General features: G+C 42.2%; 1 protein-coding gene across 1 annotated transcript in view; it reads left to right on the forward strand.

The window, feature by feature from the left end:
• Positions 1–15,358, forward strand: part of Shroom4 (shroom family member 4) — a 212,137-nt gene that overhangs the window by 167,198 nt on the left and 29,581 nt on the right. The window contains 2 exon segments of the mRNA XM_047538070.1: positions 1,949–4,436; positions 10,006–10,067. Coding sequence (XP_047394026.1) covers positions 1,949–4,436; positions 10,006–10,067 — 2,550 coding nt within the window.

Raw genomic sequence — 15,358 nt, forward strand, 5'->3', positions numbered from 1 at the left:
CTCCAAAATAGGAACCTCCCTTAATAACAGGCTCAGATAAACGAACAGTTGTTTGCTCTGACTTGGTGACTTTATTTAGCATTGGAAGTCAGGGGCTCAGGGCAGAGGTAGGTTTGTTCTAGAATACACAGAAACATATTCTGACCTTGGCTCCTATTGGAGTGGGGTGTAGTTTTGCTCAGCAGGAAGGGTGGTGGGGAGGGCAGCAAGTTCTCTTGCCAACAAGAACTTGATGGATTTCTAGCCCAGAGCACAAGTGAACAGAGTGGCTAAAGGGCAAGGCAGGAAGTAAGAATTAAGGGACACTGACAGAGGCTCTTATGGGCTACAGCTCAGCTGTGACTTTCTGGACAACAGCATTTCTGAAATCAGCTTGCAACCCCTGGGTTCTTCTAGTCAAAGGGAGTTACTGGCATGACTTGGCTCCATTAGGCTATGTGTTTGGGAAATGGCACTTAAAATTCAAGATTGTGTCTGATCCTTGATCTCCCTGGTTTGTCTCTGCTGTAGGGGATGAGGGAGGTATATGTGGCCCGAGTTCACTATGGTATCAATACTGGTAATAAAGAGGATGTTGATAATAATTACAATAATAACTATGATCAAGAGAGCAGCCACTGCCTTTTAGCAGACCCTTGCTAGGCACCTGAGCTTTATTATCTGATTTCATCTACATAGCAACCCTCTGTTATAGATATTACTATCATTCCTGTTTAAAAGAGATTATCAGTGAAGCTCTCACATATTGAACTCAGAGGCCTGGGTTCAAATTGCAGCTCTGCTTCTTTATGTCCTTAGTGAACCTCTCTAAGTTTCTCTATTCTCAGTTATAAAGCAGGGGATAAGAATTTCCTCCAGGCCGGGCATGGTGGCACATGCTTGTAATCCCAGTGGCTTGGGAGACTGAGGCAGGAGGATTAAGAGTTCAAAGGTAGCCTCAGCAAAAGCAAGACATGAAACAACTCAGTGAGACCCTGTCTCTAAATAAAATACAAAATAGGGCTGGAGATGTGGCTCAGTGGTCGAGTGCCCCTGAGTTCAAACTCTGGTACCCGCCTCCCCCCAAAAAAGAATGTCCTCCATTGGGCTTAAATGGAACATTTTAAAGTACCTGGCATATTGTAAGTTCTCAGAAAAGAATGGAATAGAGCTGCAGGTGTAGCTTGATGATAGAGTACTTGTCTAGCATATGCTAGGCCCTGGGTTCCATCCCTGGCACCTAATAATAATAATAATAATAATAGAATAGGGGAATGCCTATTTTCCTCCCATCTATTCCACTAGTTAGAACTAGATGATCCTGGGAAAATCACCTTCTCAAAATCACTTTCTTTTGCAGGGCTTGCTTTATACACATTAGTAATTCTCAAAAGTGTAGCTCTTATAATGGTAGCACCTGAGAAATTGTTAGAAGTACAAATGCTCAGAATCCAGCTAGACCTAAAACTCTAGGATGAATCCCAGTGGCTAGTATGGTAATAGTACCCCCCATGTCATGCTGATATACACTCAAGTTTGAGAACTGCTGATTTATGAAATGGTCTGACTGAAATTGAATCAGCCCTTTAGGACCCTTCTTTAATGCTGCTATTCCATGAACACTCATGGCAGAGAGCCATATACAGATTCCACAGGGACAGGGACAGCTCAGAAGCAACTCGAGACTCACTGATGGCAGAGAAGTACTGCATAACCCCCATGTTTTTCTCCCACTTTTAGTTTTTAGGGTGTTTGCTCATCTTCTATATGTCATTTTGTCCCACGGTTTACAATGTCCCTGTGGTACCCCACTGTCCATCTCCTTCCCCATTCACTTTCTGCCTCATTACCCTTTCATCTACACATGGATATCTCTAGGGTGTCTACTTTCTTTCATGGCAGGGCTGACCAAGGTGGGAAAGGGATCTGGTGGCTCAGCTAACTAATCAGTGTGCTTTGTGTCTTACAGTGACGTGTGTGTGCAGTGGTGTCCCCTCTCCCGGCACTGCAGCACCGAGAAAAGCAGCTCCATTGGCAGCATGGAGAGCCTGGAGCAACCAGGCCAAGCCACCTATGAGGGCCACCTCTTGCCCATTGACCAGAACACATACCCCAACCAGCGTGACTCAGCCTATAGCTCCTTCTCGGCCAGCTCAAATGCCTCTGACTGTGCTCTTTCCCTCAGGCCAGAGGAGCCAGCCTCCACAGACTGCATCACACAAGGCCCAGGGCCAACTAAGGCCTCCAGTGTCCGGCCTAATGTGGCTGAAACCTCAGGAGGTAGCCAGCGCACCAACGGGGGCCATTTGACCTTAAGTTCCCAGACATCATCTCGCCCACAGGAAGGCCACCACCCAGGGTCTGTCAAGGTGGTCAGGGGCCCACCACAACCTCCAGTGAGGCGGGACAGTCTTCAGGCCTCCAGAGCCCAACTCCTCAATGGAGAGCAGAGCAGGGCTTCTGAGCCTGTGGACTCCTTGCAACAGAAGGAGAAACTGAACTTAGAGACAATGCTAGCCCCAAGGAACCCTAGCAGGTTCTGCTGCCTCAGTGGACAAGAACAAATGACAAATGAGGGTCATCAGAACTGTGAACTCAGTCAGCTTCCTGAATCCAGCCAGCAGGGCTCTGAGCATCTATTGACAGAGGCTTCAGCCAATGTTCTTGGTTCCCCCAAAGCCTGTGACAAAGTTTCTACCAGAGTTTCCAGCCCACTCAGTGAGGCTTCAGCAGAGCTACCTAAGACTTCCTCCTTTGGCAGCTCTCCACACGTCACAGGATCCATAGGGCATCGCCATAGTGCCCCTGAACAGCTACTGGCATCCCACCTGCAGCATGTGCACCTCGATTCAAGGGGCAGCAAAGGGGCAGAGCTCCCTACTGGGCAGGATGGGCACCAGTGGACTCTGTCCCCTTTGCACAACAGCCACAAAGAGAATAATATTCCATGTTCTCCCCCAGGAGGAAGCCAGGACCAGCCAAGCAAAGAAAGAAAGACCAGGCCAATGGATGATAGGCCCTTGGGTTCAGGACACCAGAGCCAAAGCACTTCCCCACATGGAGAGACTGATGAACACCCTCCAGAAAAAAGTTTCCTAGACCCAAACAAAGCAAGCAAAGCAGGCAGTGAATTGGCCAGCCAGCAGCCCTCTGCCTCTGGTTTTCCTGTTCAAACCAGAGACTGTTCTTCAACCATTAATTTAGCTGGCAGCACAGAGACAACTGAAGAAGGGGACAGTGAGCCCAAGGAATGTGGCCAGATGGGCGGTAGACGAAGTGGAGGTCCCCGGGGTCGCTCAATCCAAAACCGGCGGAAAAGTGAGCGTTTTGCTACCAATCTGCGCAATGAAATTCAGAGGAGGAAGGCCCAGCTCCAGAAGAGCAAAGGCCCCTTGTCACAACTGTGTGACACTAAGGAACCAGTGGAAGAGACCCAGGAGCCTCCAGAAAGTCCTCCACTCCCTGCCTCTAACTCAGCTCTTCTATCGTCATATAAAAAACCCCCTAGCCCCAGAGATAAGCTCTTCAACAAAAGCATGATACTCAGGGCTCAGTCTTCAGAGTGCCTCAGCCAAGCCCCAGAGAGCCACGAATCTAGGATAGGCCTAGAGGGACAAATAAGCCCTGGTCGTAGGCCTGGTCAGTCTTCTTTAGGCCCAAACACCTGGTGGAAAGCCTCTGACCCATCCTCGGACTCTGAGAAAGCAAATGTTCATCATGGAGTCCGTGGAGGTCATTGGAGATGGTCTCCAGAGCATAACCCACAGCCACATGTGGCAGTAGCCATGGAGGGCCCTTCTAGCCCAGGTGACAACAAGGAATTGAAGACTTCTCCTGTCCAAGCTGGGGAGGAAGCCATCCTTTTGCCCTTTGCAGACAGAAGAAAGTTCTTTGAAGAGAGCAGCAAATCCTTATCCACATCTCATTTGCCAGGTTTAACCACTCAGAACAATAAGACTTTTAGTCAGAGACCAAAACCTATAGACCCAAACTTTCAGTCAATGAGCTCCAGCTATAGGGAATTAAGGCGCCATCCCATGGACCAGTCGTATCACTCCACAGACCAACCATATCATGCCACAGACCAACCATTTCATTCCGTGTCACCCCTTCAGTCAGAAACTCCCACTTACTCAGAATGCTTTGCAAGCAAAGGTCTAGAAAATTCCATGTGTTGTAAGCCACTGCACTGTGGTGATTTTGATTACCACAGGACCTGCTCTTACTCCTGCAGTGTTCAGGGAGCCGTAGTCCATGACCCTTGCATTTATTGTTCTGGGGAAATCTGCCCTGCCTTGCTAAAGAGAAATATTATGCCCAACTGCTACAACTGCAGGTGTCACCACCATCAGTGTATCCGATGTTCAGCTTGCTATCATAATCCTCAGCATAGTACTCTTGAGGACAGCAACTTGGCACCTGGCAATGCTTGGAACCCCAGGAAGCCACCAGTGCAGGTGAGGATCTAGTTCTACAGTGGGTGAGTTTTGTTATTGTCTTTGTGAGGAGGAAACTGGAATCTTTTGAAAATATGATTGTTGTAATTCCTGAAAATGAGATATCCCTTGTCTCCACCATATGGTAGCTTTGTACCCTTGGGCAAGACCCTTAGCCACCAAAATTGTAACACACCTGTGCATCTTGAGAGTTGGATACAGTAACGTTTGCTTAAGAAAATGAACAGAACTGCAATTTCTATCCTGTGAAATTGGAATCTGGATGACCTTAAGTCAGTCATTCAGCTACCACAATTTGAAGTTTCATGATTTTATTATTATTATTATTATTATTATTATCATCATCATCATCATCATCATCATCATCATCATCTTCATCATTATTATTTGGTACCAGGGATTGCACCCAGGGATGCTTAACCACTGAGCCGCAACCCCAGCCCTCTTTATTTTTTATTTTGAGACAGGGTCTCACCAAGTTGCTTAGGCTGGTCTTGAATCTATGATCCTCTTGCCTCAGCCTCCAGACCTGCTGGGATTACAGGCATGCACCATTGTGCCCAGCTAAGTTTCATGATTTTTTAAAGGGAAAAATAATGTTTATTTCTAATAATAAGAAAAGTCTCATCACCTCATTTCCAATGTGGAAGAAAATCATGGCTGCCTCATGGATCAGTTTTGAGGAACAAAGGAGAGCAGAGTATAGAGTGCTAAGCCCAGAGCATAATACAAAAGAGCACTTATTGCCTTCCATTTCCTACTTTGAAATTATTTGGTGCTGAAAAAATTGGAGACCCAAGTCTAAACTGTCTCTGTTGGAGACCCAGTCTAAACTGGCTGCTGTTGCATCCTGGTCATGACCTATCACCCTAACACAAGGACCTACCATCCTCCAGGGTACTTCTGGGAGAACCTCTTAAGTCCTTACCTACTCACTGCCAGAATCCTTCCCCCATGACATCCCTAGTACCACCTTTTCCTGTTATACTCAAACCAGAAGTTAATTCTTATGTCAAATCATTGTTCATAGCAGTCACTTGAAGTGACTTAATATTTGAAATGGCTTAATATGTATTCTTTGAAAAAAGGAACTTCAGGAAAGAAAGAAGCCTATAGAAAAGAGTATAGACTCTATAATTTCTTTTATATGAAGTTCTCAGATAGTTGTTCCTATGGGAAAAATTTCATATATGGGCTTGGCAATGGGATGTGGCTCAGCAGTGGGCTGGAAAGGGGTGTGGAAGCATGTTCAATATCTTGATAAGGCTTAGAGTTACACAGGTGTATTCTCCAAGACTCAACAAATGTACACTTAATATTTGTGCATGTCATGGGAAGTAAATTTTAACTAAAAATATTATAAGTGACTATCAAACTTTAATATGTATGCTGATGTATTTTTGAAGTATAGTGATGTGCACAACTTATTTTATAGCTTTGAAATCTTACAGATATTTTGTTATACCTGTCACTAAGATGTCGTGGGTTTTGATGCTACTGTAAACAGTATTGCTTTATTAATATCAGCTGAAAATTCTTTTCCACTACCACATAGAAATACAATTGTTGGTCTTGTGTCCTACAACCTTGCCAAAGTCACTGACTAATTCTAGTAGCTTTTTGGTAGATTATAAAAGATATTGTACATAAATAATCATGTTATCAGTGAATGAAAAGAACATTATATCTTCCTTTCCAGCGTATGTGCCCTTTCATAGGGGAGAAGGGAAGCCTTATTGCACTGTCAGGACCTCTAATGCAGTGTTTAGAGGAAATGGCTACAGCAGACGTTGTTGCTTTGTTCTTAATCTTTTGTTGTTAAGTTTAATGTTAGTTAGATTTCTTTTTGTAGATACCCTTATCAGGTTGAGGAAATTCCCTCTGATTCTTAGTTTCAGAGAGTCTTTATCAGGAGCAGATGTTGGATATTTTTCAAATTCTTTTTCTGTATCTATTGAGATGACCACATAGTTTTTCCCCCTTTTAGTGTATTGGTATGGTGAATTACATTGATTTTTGTTGTTGTTGTTTTGTTTTTAATTTTTAATTATTTTTTATTTGTTCTAATTTGTTATACATGACAGTAGAATGCATTTATACATCTTGATTGATTGGTTTTAAAAACAGGAACTAACATAGCATTACCAGGATAAATTCTTGGTCATGATGTAGTATCCCTTTTATATGTCACTAGATTTGATTTGTTGGTATTTCGTTAAAGATTTTTGTGTGTTTTTCAGGAATTTTAGTCTGAAATTTTCTTGTAACAGCTTTGTCTGGTTTCTGTGTCAAAGTAAGGCTGGCCTTAAAGAATGAGTTGGGTAGTATTACGTTCTCTTATATTTTCAGAAGGAGTTCATATAAAACTGGTATTATTTCTTCCATAAATGTCTAGTAGAATTCATCATCAAAGCCATCTGGGCCTGGAGTTTTCTTTGTGGGAAGGTTTTAAACTGCAAATTTAATTTTTTTAATATATGGAATAGGACCAATTAGGTTATTTGTTTCTTGAGTGTGTTTTGGTAGTTTGTGACTTTTAAGGAGTTTGCCCATTTCATTTTAGTGTTCAAATTTGGGGGGATGAAACTGTTGCAACTTATGTTGAAATGAATCAAAAATTTAAGATGAACTGGTGAATGGATAGAAGAGTAAACATACAATGATAAGACAAATATAGCAAAATGCTAATTGTAGGATCTAGGGGATGAGTTCTTGCTATAAGCTATAAACTCCAACTTTTCAGTACTTTTAAAAAATATTTACAATGTTGAAAAAAGGAGAAGAGGAAATAGAAGGACCCTGAAACTGGACTTCCTGGGTTTGAATTCCTTCCCCAGAACTCATAGTGCCTAAACTTTCCCATCTAAAAATGGGATCAATTCATACATTGGTGGTGAGGATTAAATGATGTAACATGTGTAAGGTATTTAGAACAGTGACTGCCAGATAGTCATCATCTTGTGAGGCATCTATTAAGGTAAAGAGTTTGGCTTAACTTGAGAGATTTCAGCTAAAAGAAGGACTTACAAGTAGATGATAGAGAAAAGGGGCCAAAGACAAGTGGTAAGTGAGGAGATGATGGCTGCAGAGATGTCAGCTCAGAACCAGCAACTCTGTAAGGAAAGGAGGTGCAATTGGCAGGTAGCAGCAATTGGTAGCAACAATGTAGGTGCCTACACCATGCTTCTCCTTTTGTCCTTGGTGGGAGGGATACATTGGGTTCCTAATGCCTGTTAGACTTGTCACACAGGTCTGCTTAGACAGTAACCTTTGGAACACCTGGATGACTATCTAGGAGCCACTGTGCCCATTTCTATCCCTGCCACCTAAACCTCCCACCCCAACCATGCAGGACCTGGGGAGAACTTGAAGCATGAGTTAGGATACTCCAGCTCTGATGACAAAGGTAGTTGTGGTGGTTCTCTGAAATTAGAGCTGACATCCTGCTCCTTCTGCCCCTGGAGAAGGTCAGGGTGCTAATCGGCTTTTGTTCAGTGTCCTTAGGAGAACTGCAAACAGCACACATTCATATCCCACATCTCATGCCAGTTAGTTTTGTAAGCATTGCTAGTTGATTTCACTTAACAATTGTGTGAGATAAATTATAATAGAATCTTAATTTTATGGTAGAGGAAACTGAAGCTCAGAGAATTCACACATCTCACAAGTGGCAGAGCCAGGATTTGAATGACATAGCAGTGACTGACGTTTGAGTGTCCAGTAGGCACCAGGTATATCATTCTAGGTGCCTTGGATGTATCCACTCATTGATTCCTCAAGCTATTAAGAAATAGTTTCTCTTTTGCAACTGTATAGCTGGGGAAATAAACAGAGAAGTTGAGGTTGCCTGGCTAGCAAAGGGCAAGTGTGGGATCTGAAGCCCTGCCATGTAGCTGCAGAGGCCAAGTTCCTGAGTATGCCACACTGCTTCTCCATAATCTGATCACACAGACAGGGTATGGACAGGAAACCCTGACTCCCACTGTGGCTGAACAAATTGTGGTATCTATACAGGCAGGGGCATCTCACAAGGTTGTTGGGGCACAGTCTGGAGTAAAAGTGGTTAGAGCCTCTCTAATATTCCAGATATGAGTAGGGACTGCTTTGGTCTTTTAAAAATCCAGAACCAGGAAACAAACCTCACCTTTTCTGTGGTTACTAACATCCAAAACCTTCTAAAAGTAAACCACTCTTCTAGTTGTTCTCTGCACTTCTCATTTAATTCTCACTTCTGGCAACCCAGCAAGACTAGATAGCAAAATCCCTATTTGCCAGATAGGAAACTGAGTTTCAGAAAGGTGATAGATCTTCCCTCAAATAACATAGCTAATAATATGTCTTAGCCAGTATGACTGACACCAGAGAACTATGTTCATTCCACTTCACCAGGTGTCTGAACCCCAAAAGGGAAGTCTATTTGGGAAAAGATAATAAAACTTTGAATAGGAATAATAGTGACAGTGTTAGGAAAAAGGAATTTGGAGTATCAGTGATGTGTAGGGAAAACTGTATATTCTCATTGAGCAAGCTCTGAGTCTAGGCTGAGGGTCCTGGATAAAAAATTAGGATGGACTTGAAAGGCAATTTTGCTTTTTTTTTTTCTGGTATTAGATATTGAACCCAGGGGCACTCAACCACTGAACCACAACCCAAGTACTGTTTTTCATATTTTATTTTGAGACAGGGTCTCAATGAGTTGCTTAGGGCCTTACCATTTCTGAGGCTGGCTTTGAACTTGCAATTCTCCTGCCTCAACCTCCTGAGCCGTGAGCAATTTTGCATTATTTAGGTAGGATCACAGGGACATTTTTACATTTTTATCACTTGAACTGAAATGAAAAGAGCTGCTTGGTCACAGCTCTTATGAAAAAAAAAATGTCCAGGATAGAAAGTCTACTCCTGTAGAGTTGGGACCATGGCATCTGACATTTTTGTCCCTCAGAGATGAACCAAACTCAGTCCTTGCCAGTGTGTGAGCAGAGGAGGAAGATTTCCTGCAGGGCAGTATTGGGTAAAAGGAATTTGGAATATGAGTGATATTTAATGAAAACTGTGTGCTGTCATACCTACCTCCCTCTACCAACCCTGGGCGAGGGTTGGTGCAGTAGGAACTCCCACCCTCAAAGCCCACTCAAGGCCAGAGCTTCCAAGAAGATGCTTTCTGTGTTGGAAGAGGCAGGAGGAACAAGCAGGTTCATCCAGGAGAATAAAAAAAAGACCTCCATCCCTCAGTGCTAGTCAGAGCCAGAGCAAACAGCAAACATGCTAAACTGGTTTTTAAGGTGGTTTGGGAGGGAGTGGAGAAAGAGGGAAATGCAGTATTTCTAGACCACAGTGTCCAGGTCCCTGAGTGCTCTCTGGGTCTCTGCAGGCCAGCAGCAGCTCAGCAGGCCTCCTGATACAAAGGCAGCCATCCAGGTGCACATTTCTGTAGCCTGCCTAGGAGAGTAGATGGTACCAACTTAGAGGGCCTGGCTAGGGACAGAATCGTGGTTACCTCACAGTTTTGAAATCATCTAACTACCTGGCTGTTCAGAGTTCCTTAACTTATCAGGATTTTGCTTTGCAGGAATTTCCTGGGGACAAATGGAAATCAATAACAGGAAACAGGAAGACCAGCCAGTCAGGGAGGTAAGTGACCGCTCAGGGAGTTGGGGTGAGTTAGTGACTCTGAGGCTTCAATAGAAATTGCTAAGATCTTCAGTGTGCTTAGTTTCCTTTGAGGAAACTGGTCTGTTATCCACACCAAGGACTTGGTGCCAGAGATGTAATCCAGCCTGCCCCCACCCCACCCCCAGTAGCTGGATACAGAAGCAATTGATTGCTAGAACATTTTGGAATACAGAGGAGTCAAGTAGTACTATGCAAAATTGTGCCCATCAACTTAGAAGCCTGAGGCAGCCCTGCCCATGTCCAAGGACATTTGGGACAAGACTGCTAAAACAAATGTGAAGGCATAAATTGTGCCTGCCTTGCATTGACCATGGGGCAGTGGGAGCAGGCAGAGAAGGGTGTCCAGCTATTGTGGTGCCTTTGCCCCAGAGTTGTTGACTTGTTGAGAACTTAAGGTCTGCTTACTAAAAGTCTGGGGACAGATCATGTGGACCCTAGGTTATAATTCCTGGAGGAAGACAGGGATATTTTTACAAATAGTACATGTGGCTTGGGGTAAAGAGAAAAGAACTGCTTGGACATAGCCCTTAAGGAAAAATGCCCAGGATGGAGAGTCTACCACTGTAACATGGAGATCATGGCACTGGACACTCATGTTCCTTAGAGATGAGGTGCCCTAATCAACTGCCCGAGTTCACTATGAGATACAGACAGTTGCCATCTCCTAGCTAAAGCTCTTTTAGGTAAAACTCTAACATAATTTTTCAGCTAGTTTTTCTCAACCACACTGATACAAAGGGCACTTAAATTGTATTGATTCTTAGCTGGAACTCCAGAATAACAAGAGGACAAGCTGTGCCTCTGTTTTCCTAAGTGAAGGTACCAAGAGAGAGGACTAGAATCTGAGTCTGCTGATTCCTGAAGAGTCTAGAGTTCATTTTAGGTGTCTGTATTATTCCCTGTGATTTGATGGCATGGTCAGAAATTATTTTGCCTTTTCTTTGACTCCAAAGTCTGGGAAACCTGTTTGATTTCTGGTCGGTAATGGGAAACTGGGGAACTCAATATTTATGGATATTCTACTAAGCATCAAGCACTGGACTGAATCTTTTTAAACCCATAGTTCCTTTTTCTGCCCATTTTGTAGGTGAGATCCAGAGAAAGGTCATATAACTTAGATGAGGTCACAGAACTAGCAAGTGATGGAACTAGATTTTGAACAAATGTTTGTATGGTCCCAAATTCATGCTTTTTACATTCTGCCTGCTTCAATTAGTACCCCTAAGGAAACCTTTCAAACAGATCCCTGGCATCATGTCTCAGGGGTCTAAGTGTTAGGTGGGGATTGTATGAGATTTGGGGGGATACCCTTGATTTCCCAGTCCTACGCTGACTTGCACCATGCCCTTGTGGAAATCACTTCAGTCTAGCAAGCATGCCAAGTTTCCTACATTAGACTGAGACCCTCAAGAGGGGAGACCATGTCTTGGAAATAGTCATATTCTCTGTATCTGACAATAATGCTAAAACATTTCTTAAATTCAGTTCTTTGTTCTAGGCACCTTTCAAAGTATTTATCACTCTGACCTTATGGGGTAGGTACTATTAGTCTCTCCCTTTAACAGAAAAAAGTGAGTCTCACAGCTAGTAAGTTCACTAGATCCAGTCAGTCTAGCTTCAGAGACACTAAATTGCATTATGCTATTTCTCTGAAGTGGTTCTCTTGCTGCCTAGTGAAATGAAGTAAGAGGAGTTTATTTAAAACCTGACGTATGTACTGAGTTTGGGTAGGCAAGGTGGAAAATACTAGTGAAAAAGCAGCAAGACCCATAGGACCTGCCCAGAGCTTGAGTGAGTCAGACCAACCCACTGAAAGTTAAATAGCAATAATAATAACATTACCATTTGCAAAACAACCTATGTGCCATGAACCAAGTTACACATGTTATGTTATGCTTTATGTTCCCTATAATTCTTCCAGGTAGTTATTATTACACTTTGAAAATTGGCCCCAGACTCAAGAGTGTGAAACACAAAACACCTGGGGAGCTTGATGAATGATGGGGAACTGAGCTGGGATTGTAGCTCAGTGGTAGAGCACTTTGCTTAGCACGTGTGAGGCATTGGGTTCAATCTTCAGCACCACATATAAATAAATGAATAAAATAAAGGCATGTGTCTATCTACAACTAACAATATTTTTTAAAAAAGAAAAACAGGGAGCTAGTTAGATGCCACCCCCAGAGAGTCTGATTCAGCAGGTGCGGAGTGAGGTTCAAAATCTCCATATCTAACAAGCACCCTGGTTGATGCTGATGCAGCTGGTCGTGGGATCACACTTTGAGAAATACTAACTCAAATGAAGAAGCTGAGTTCAGGGAGGCTAAGTAATCTACTCCATGTCTCATAGGCAGTAAAGGGGCAAGCCCAGATTTAAGCCCAGATTTTGCTTACACAATTGTCAGAAATGAAGTCCTGTCAAATACAGTGCTTAAACAAGATGCACCTGGCACGTGGTAAGGGGTCAATACCTGGTATGTATTATTATGCCTTGTGTTAGTTAACTGGAGGGCTGAGAAACTGAAGGTTGGGAACTACAGGATAAAAGACCCATAGAGGAGACTAAAGCAGAGTGTGTGGGAGGAATAAACAACACTGGTTGAGTTCTTGCCTTAAGTTAGTTCTGCCTGAGTTCAAATCCAGGTTCTTCTATTTACTAGCCAAGTGGTCTTGACAAATGCCTGCCCTTCCCTCCCCCTTCTTATCTCTATATATCTTTCTCCCCTCATTTGCAAAATGGGGTAAGAGTACCTCTATCAAATGGCTGTTGAGTATTAAATGAGTTAATATATGTAAACCCTTGAGAACAAAACCAGACACTAGAAACCCTCAGCAAATGTTAGTTGATATTGAGGAGAAGGAAGAGGAGCACTAGCAGCAATAAGAGAAGAAAGGTGACTAGGAAAGCCTTGGATCAGAATGGGTAGTCCTTGAGAACTAGATAGGAGCAATTAAAGATCACTGATTAGCAATGGGTGCTAAGTTAAAATTAGGAGCAATTAACTCTGGGGTGTTATTGCACCATATGGGGACTACAGATAACCATAATGAATCAGGCATTTCAAAAAGCTACAAGAAAGGATTTGGAAGGTTTTCATTATAAAGAAATCATAAATGTTTGAGGAGATGGATATGTTTAACATGATTTCAACATTATGCAATGCATACCTGTATCAAGCATTACATGATACACATTAATATTTACAACTTTTATGTTTTCATGTATCAGATTTAAAAATAAATTAAGAGGGGCTGAGGCTGCAGCTCAGTGGTAGAGTACTTGCCTATCACACAAGAGGCCCTGGGTTTGATCCCCAGCACTGCAAAACAATAATGAATTAAAATTAATTAGAAGAGCACCCATCAGGTAAGTGACTTCATGAATGTGGCACCTTAGGCAACTCAGCAGTGTTTGCAACCTAGGTGGCTTGAAGGGAGACCAGTTGTGGCAGTGATACAGGCATGGAAGAGTGTGGCATGACCTAGACTGGGGAAGTACAGGTACAATAGAAGTGGAGCAGAAGGGATAGATAAATATGTGAGATATTTAGGGAGAAAAGTTTGTTTTGATGAAAACAATATTACAGGAAATTAAAAACAGAAGAATAAGTAGACTTGTTCCTACCACCTTAGCACTCTGATTATTTTCATTTCCCTGCCTGCATCATCTATAGGTATGGAGATTATTTTTGGCACAGTTATAATAACTATGTAGATGTGCTTTCCTGTGTCCTGATTTCCCCCACCAAACTGCATTATGCAGTACGTGGTAAACAATTTTTCATGCTGCTGTACAGACACCCTCAATATTAATGACTATATAATATTTCACCAGCTTAATGTGTTCTAATTTGCTTAATCATTCCTAAATTGTTGGGTAATTAGGTTGTTTCCCATTTCTTGCTATTATAATGTGATGCTGAAGAAACATTTTGAATAGCTGTAGCCCTTTTCTCATTTTGAATTATCTCATTAAAAACAATTATGTGGAGTTCGGATTACTAGTTCAAAGAATATGAACATTCTTATAGTTCTTTCTAGATTTCACCAAATTGCTTTCCCCGGAGGCATTTTACACTGCCATTAGCAATATACAAGGACACCAGTTTCCCACAAGTTTTGCAATCATTGAAAATTTTCTTTTTGCAATGTTATATCTGTAAATGGCACCTGTTATTATTTTCATTTACTTACTTTGCTCATTCTAGTTTGAACCTTTTTCATGTGTTTGATATTAGTATTGCTTTTCATGTGAATTGTTTACTCAGATTATTTGCTCACACATATGTGACATCTTTTGGGAAAGAAGTAGGGAAAACTCAGTGATTAGAACTTGTGAGGAAAGAGGAGGTATGTCAAAAATAACTCGTAGAGAAAGTTGCTGATGTAGATGGGGCCATCAAGAAGGGGGAGCTATTTGGTGGGGAAAATAAGTAAAAATTGGCATATGTTGTAGTTGAAGTTAGTGAGATGTACAAGTGGATATTTTTGGGTAGGGACACTTGTCAAACACTTATCCAGCAGATAGGATGAGGAAGAAAAGCCAGCCAAGGAAACTGAAGGGTCAAGCAGTAGAAGTGGTAGAAGGAGAAATCTGCGAATGTACCACCATCATGGAAGATAGAGAAGACCATTTATAATTTTGACAGTCTGGAATCACAATTGACTTTCATGAAAGCAAATTTACTAAAGTGGTGGGCAGAGATTGTTGATGGCATGATTGTCTATAAGCAGAGAGACATAAAGAAGAAATGCAAACAGCTCTACATGTCCTAATTGCACCTGTTTTCAGTGTACGGTTATATCATTTGCTGGTGAATGGACGGAACTGGAGAACATCATGCTAAGTGAAATAAGCCAGACTCAGAAAATCAGAGTTGAAATATTTTCTCTCATATGCAGGAGCTAGAGAAAGAAACATAATTTAAATAGAATGGGAGGGACCTCATGAAAATACAAGGGAGAACAGTGGGGATGAGAAAGGGGAATGAGGGGAAAGGAGGAGAGAAAGGAAAGGGGAGAAATAGCAGCATGAAATTAACTAAACTATACCATCTGCATGTGTGAATATCTCACCATGAATTCCACTTTTATGTATAACTAGAATGCACCAATTAAAAATATATCAATTAAAAATAAAAAGACTCCTGATAAATTTATAGTGATGGCAGTCATCACCACAAACTAGTTTTAGATCATTTCTATCACTCTAAAACAGATCCCTCATGCCCATTTGAAACCACTCACCA

The sequence above is a fragment of the Sciurus carolinensis genome, unplaced genomic scaffold, assembly GCF_902686445.1.
Source record: "Sciurus carolinensis unplaced genomic scaffold, mSciCar1.2, whole genome shotgun sequence".
Taxonomy (NCBI): Eukaryota; Metazoa; Chordata; class Mammalia; order Rodentia; family Sciuridae; genus Sciurus; species Sciurus carolinensis.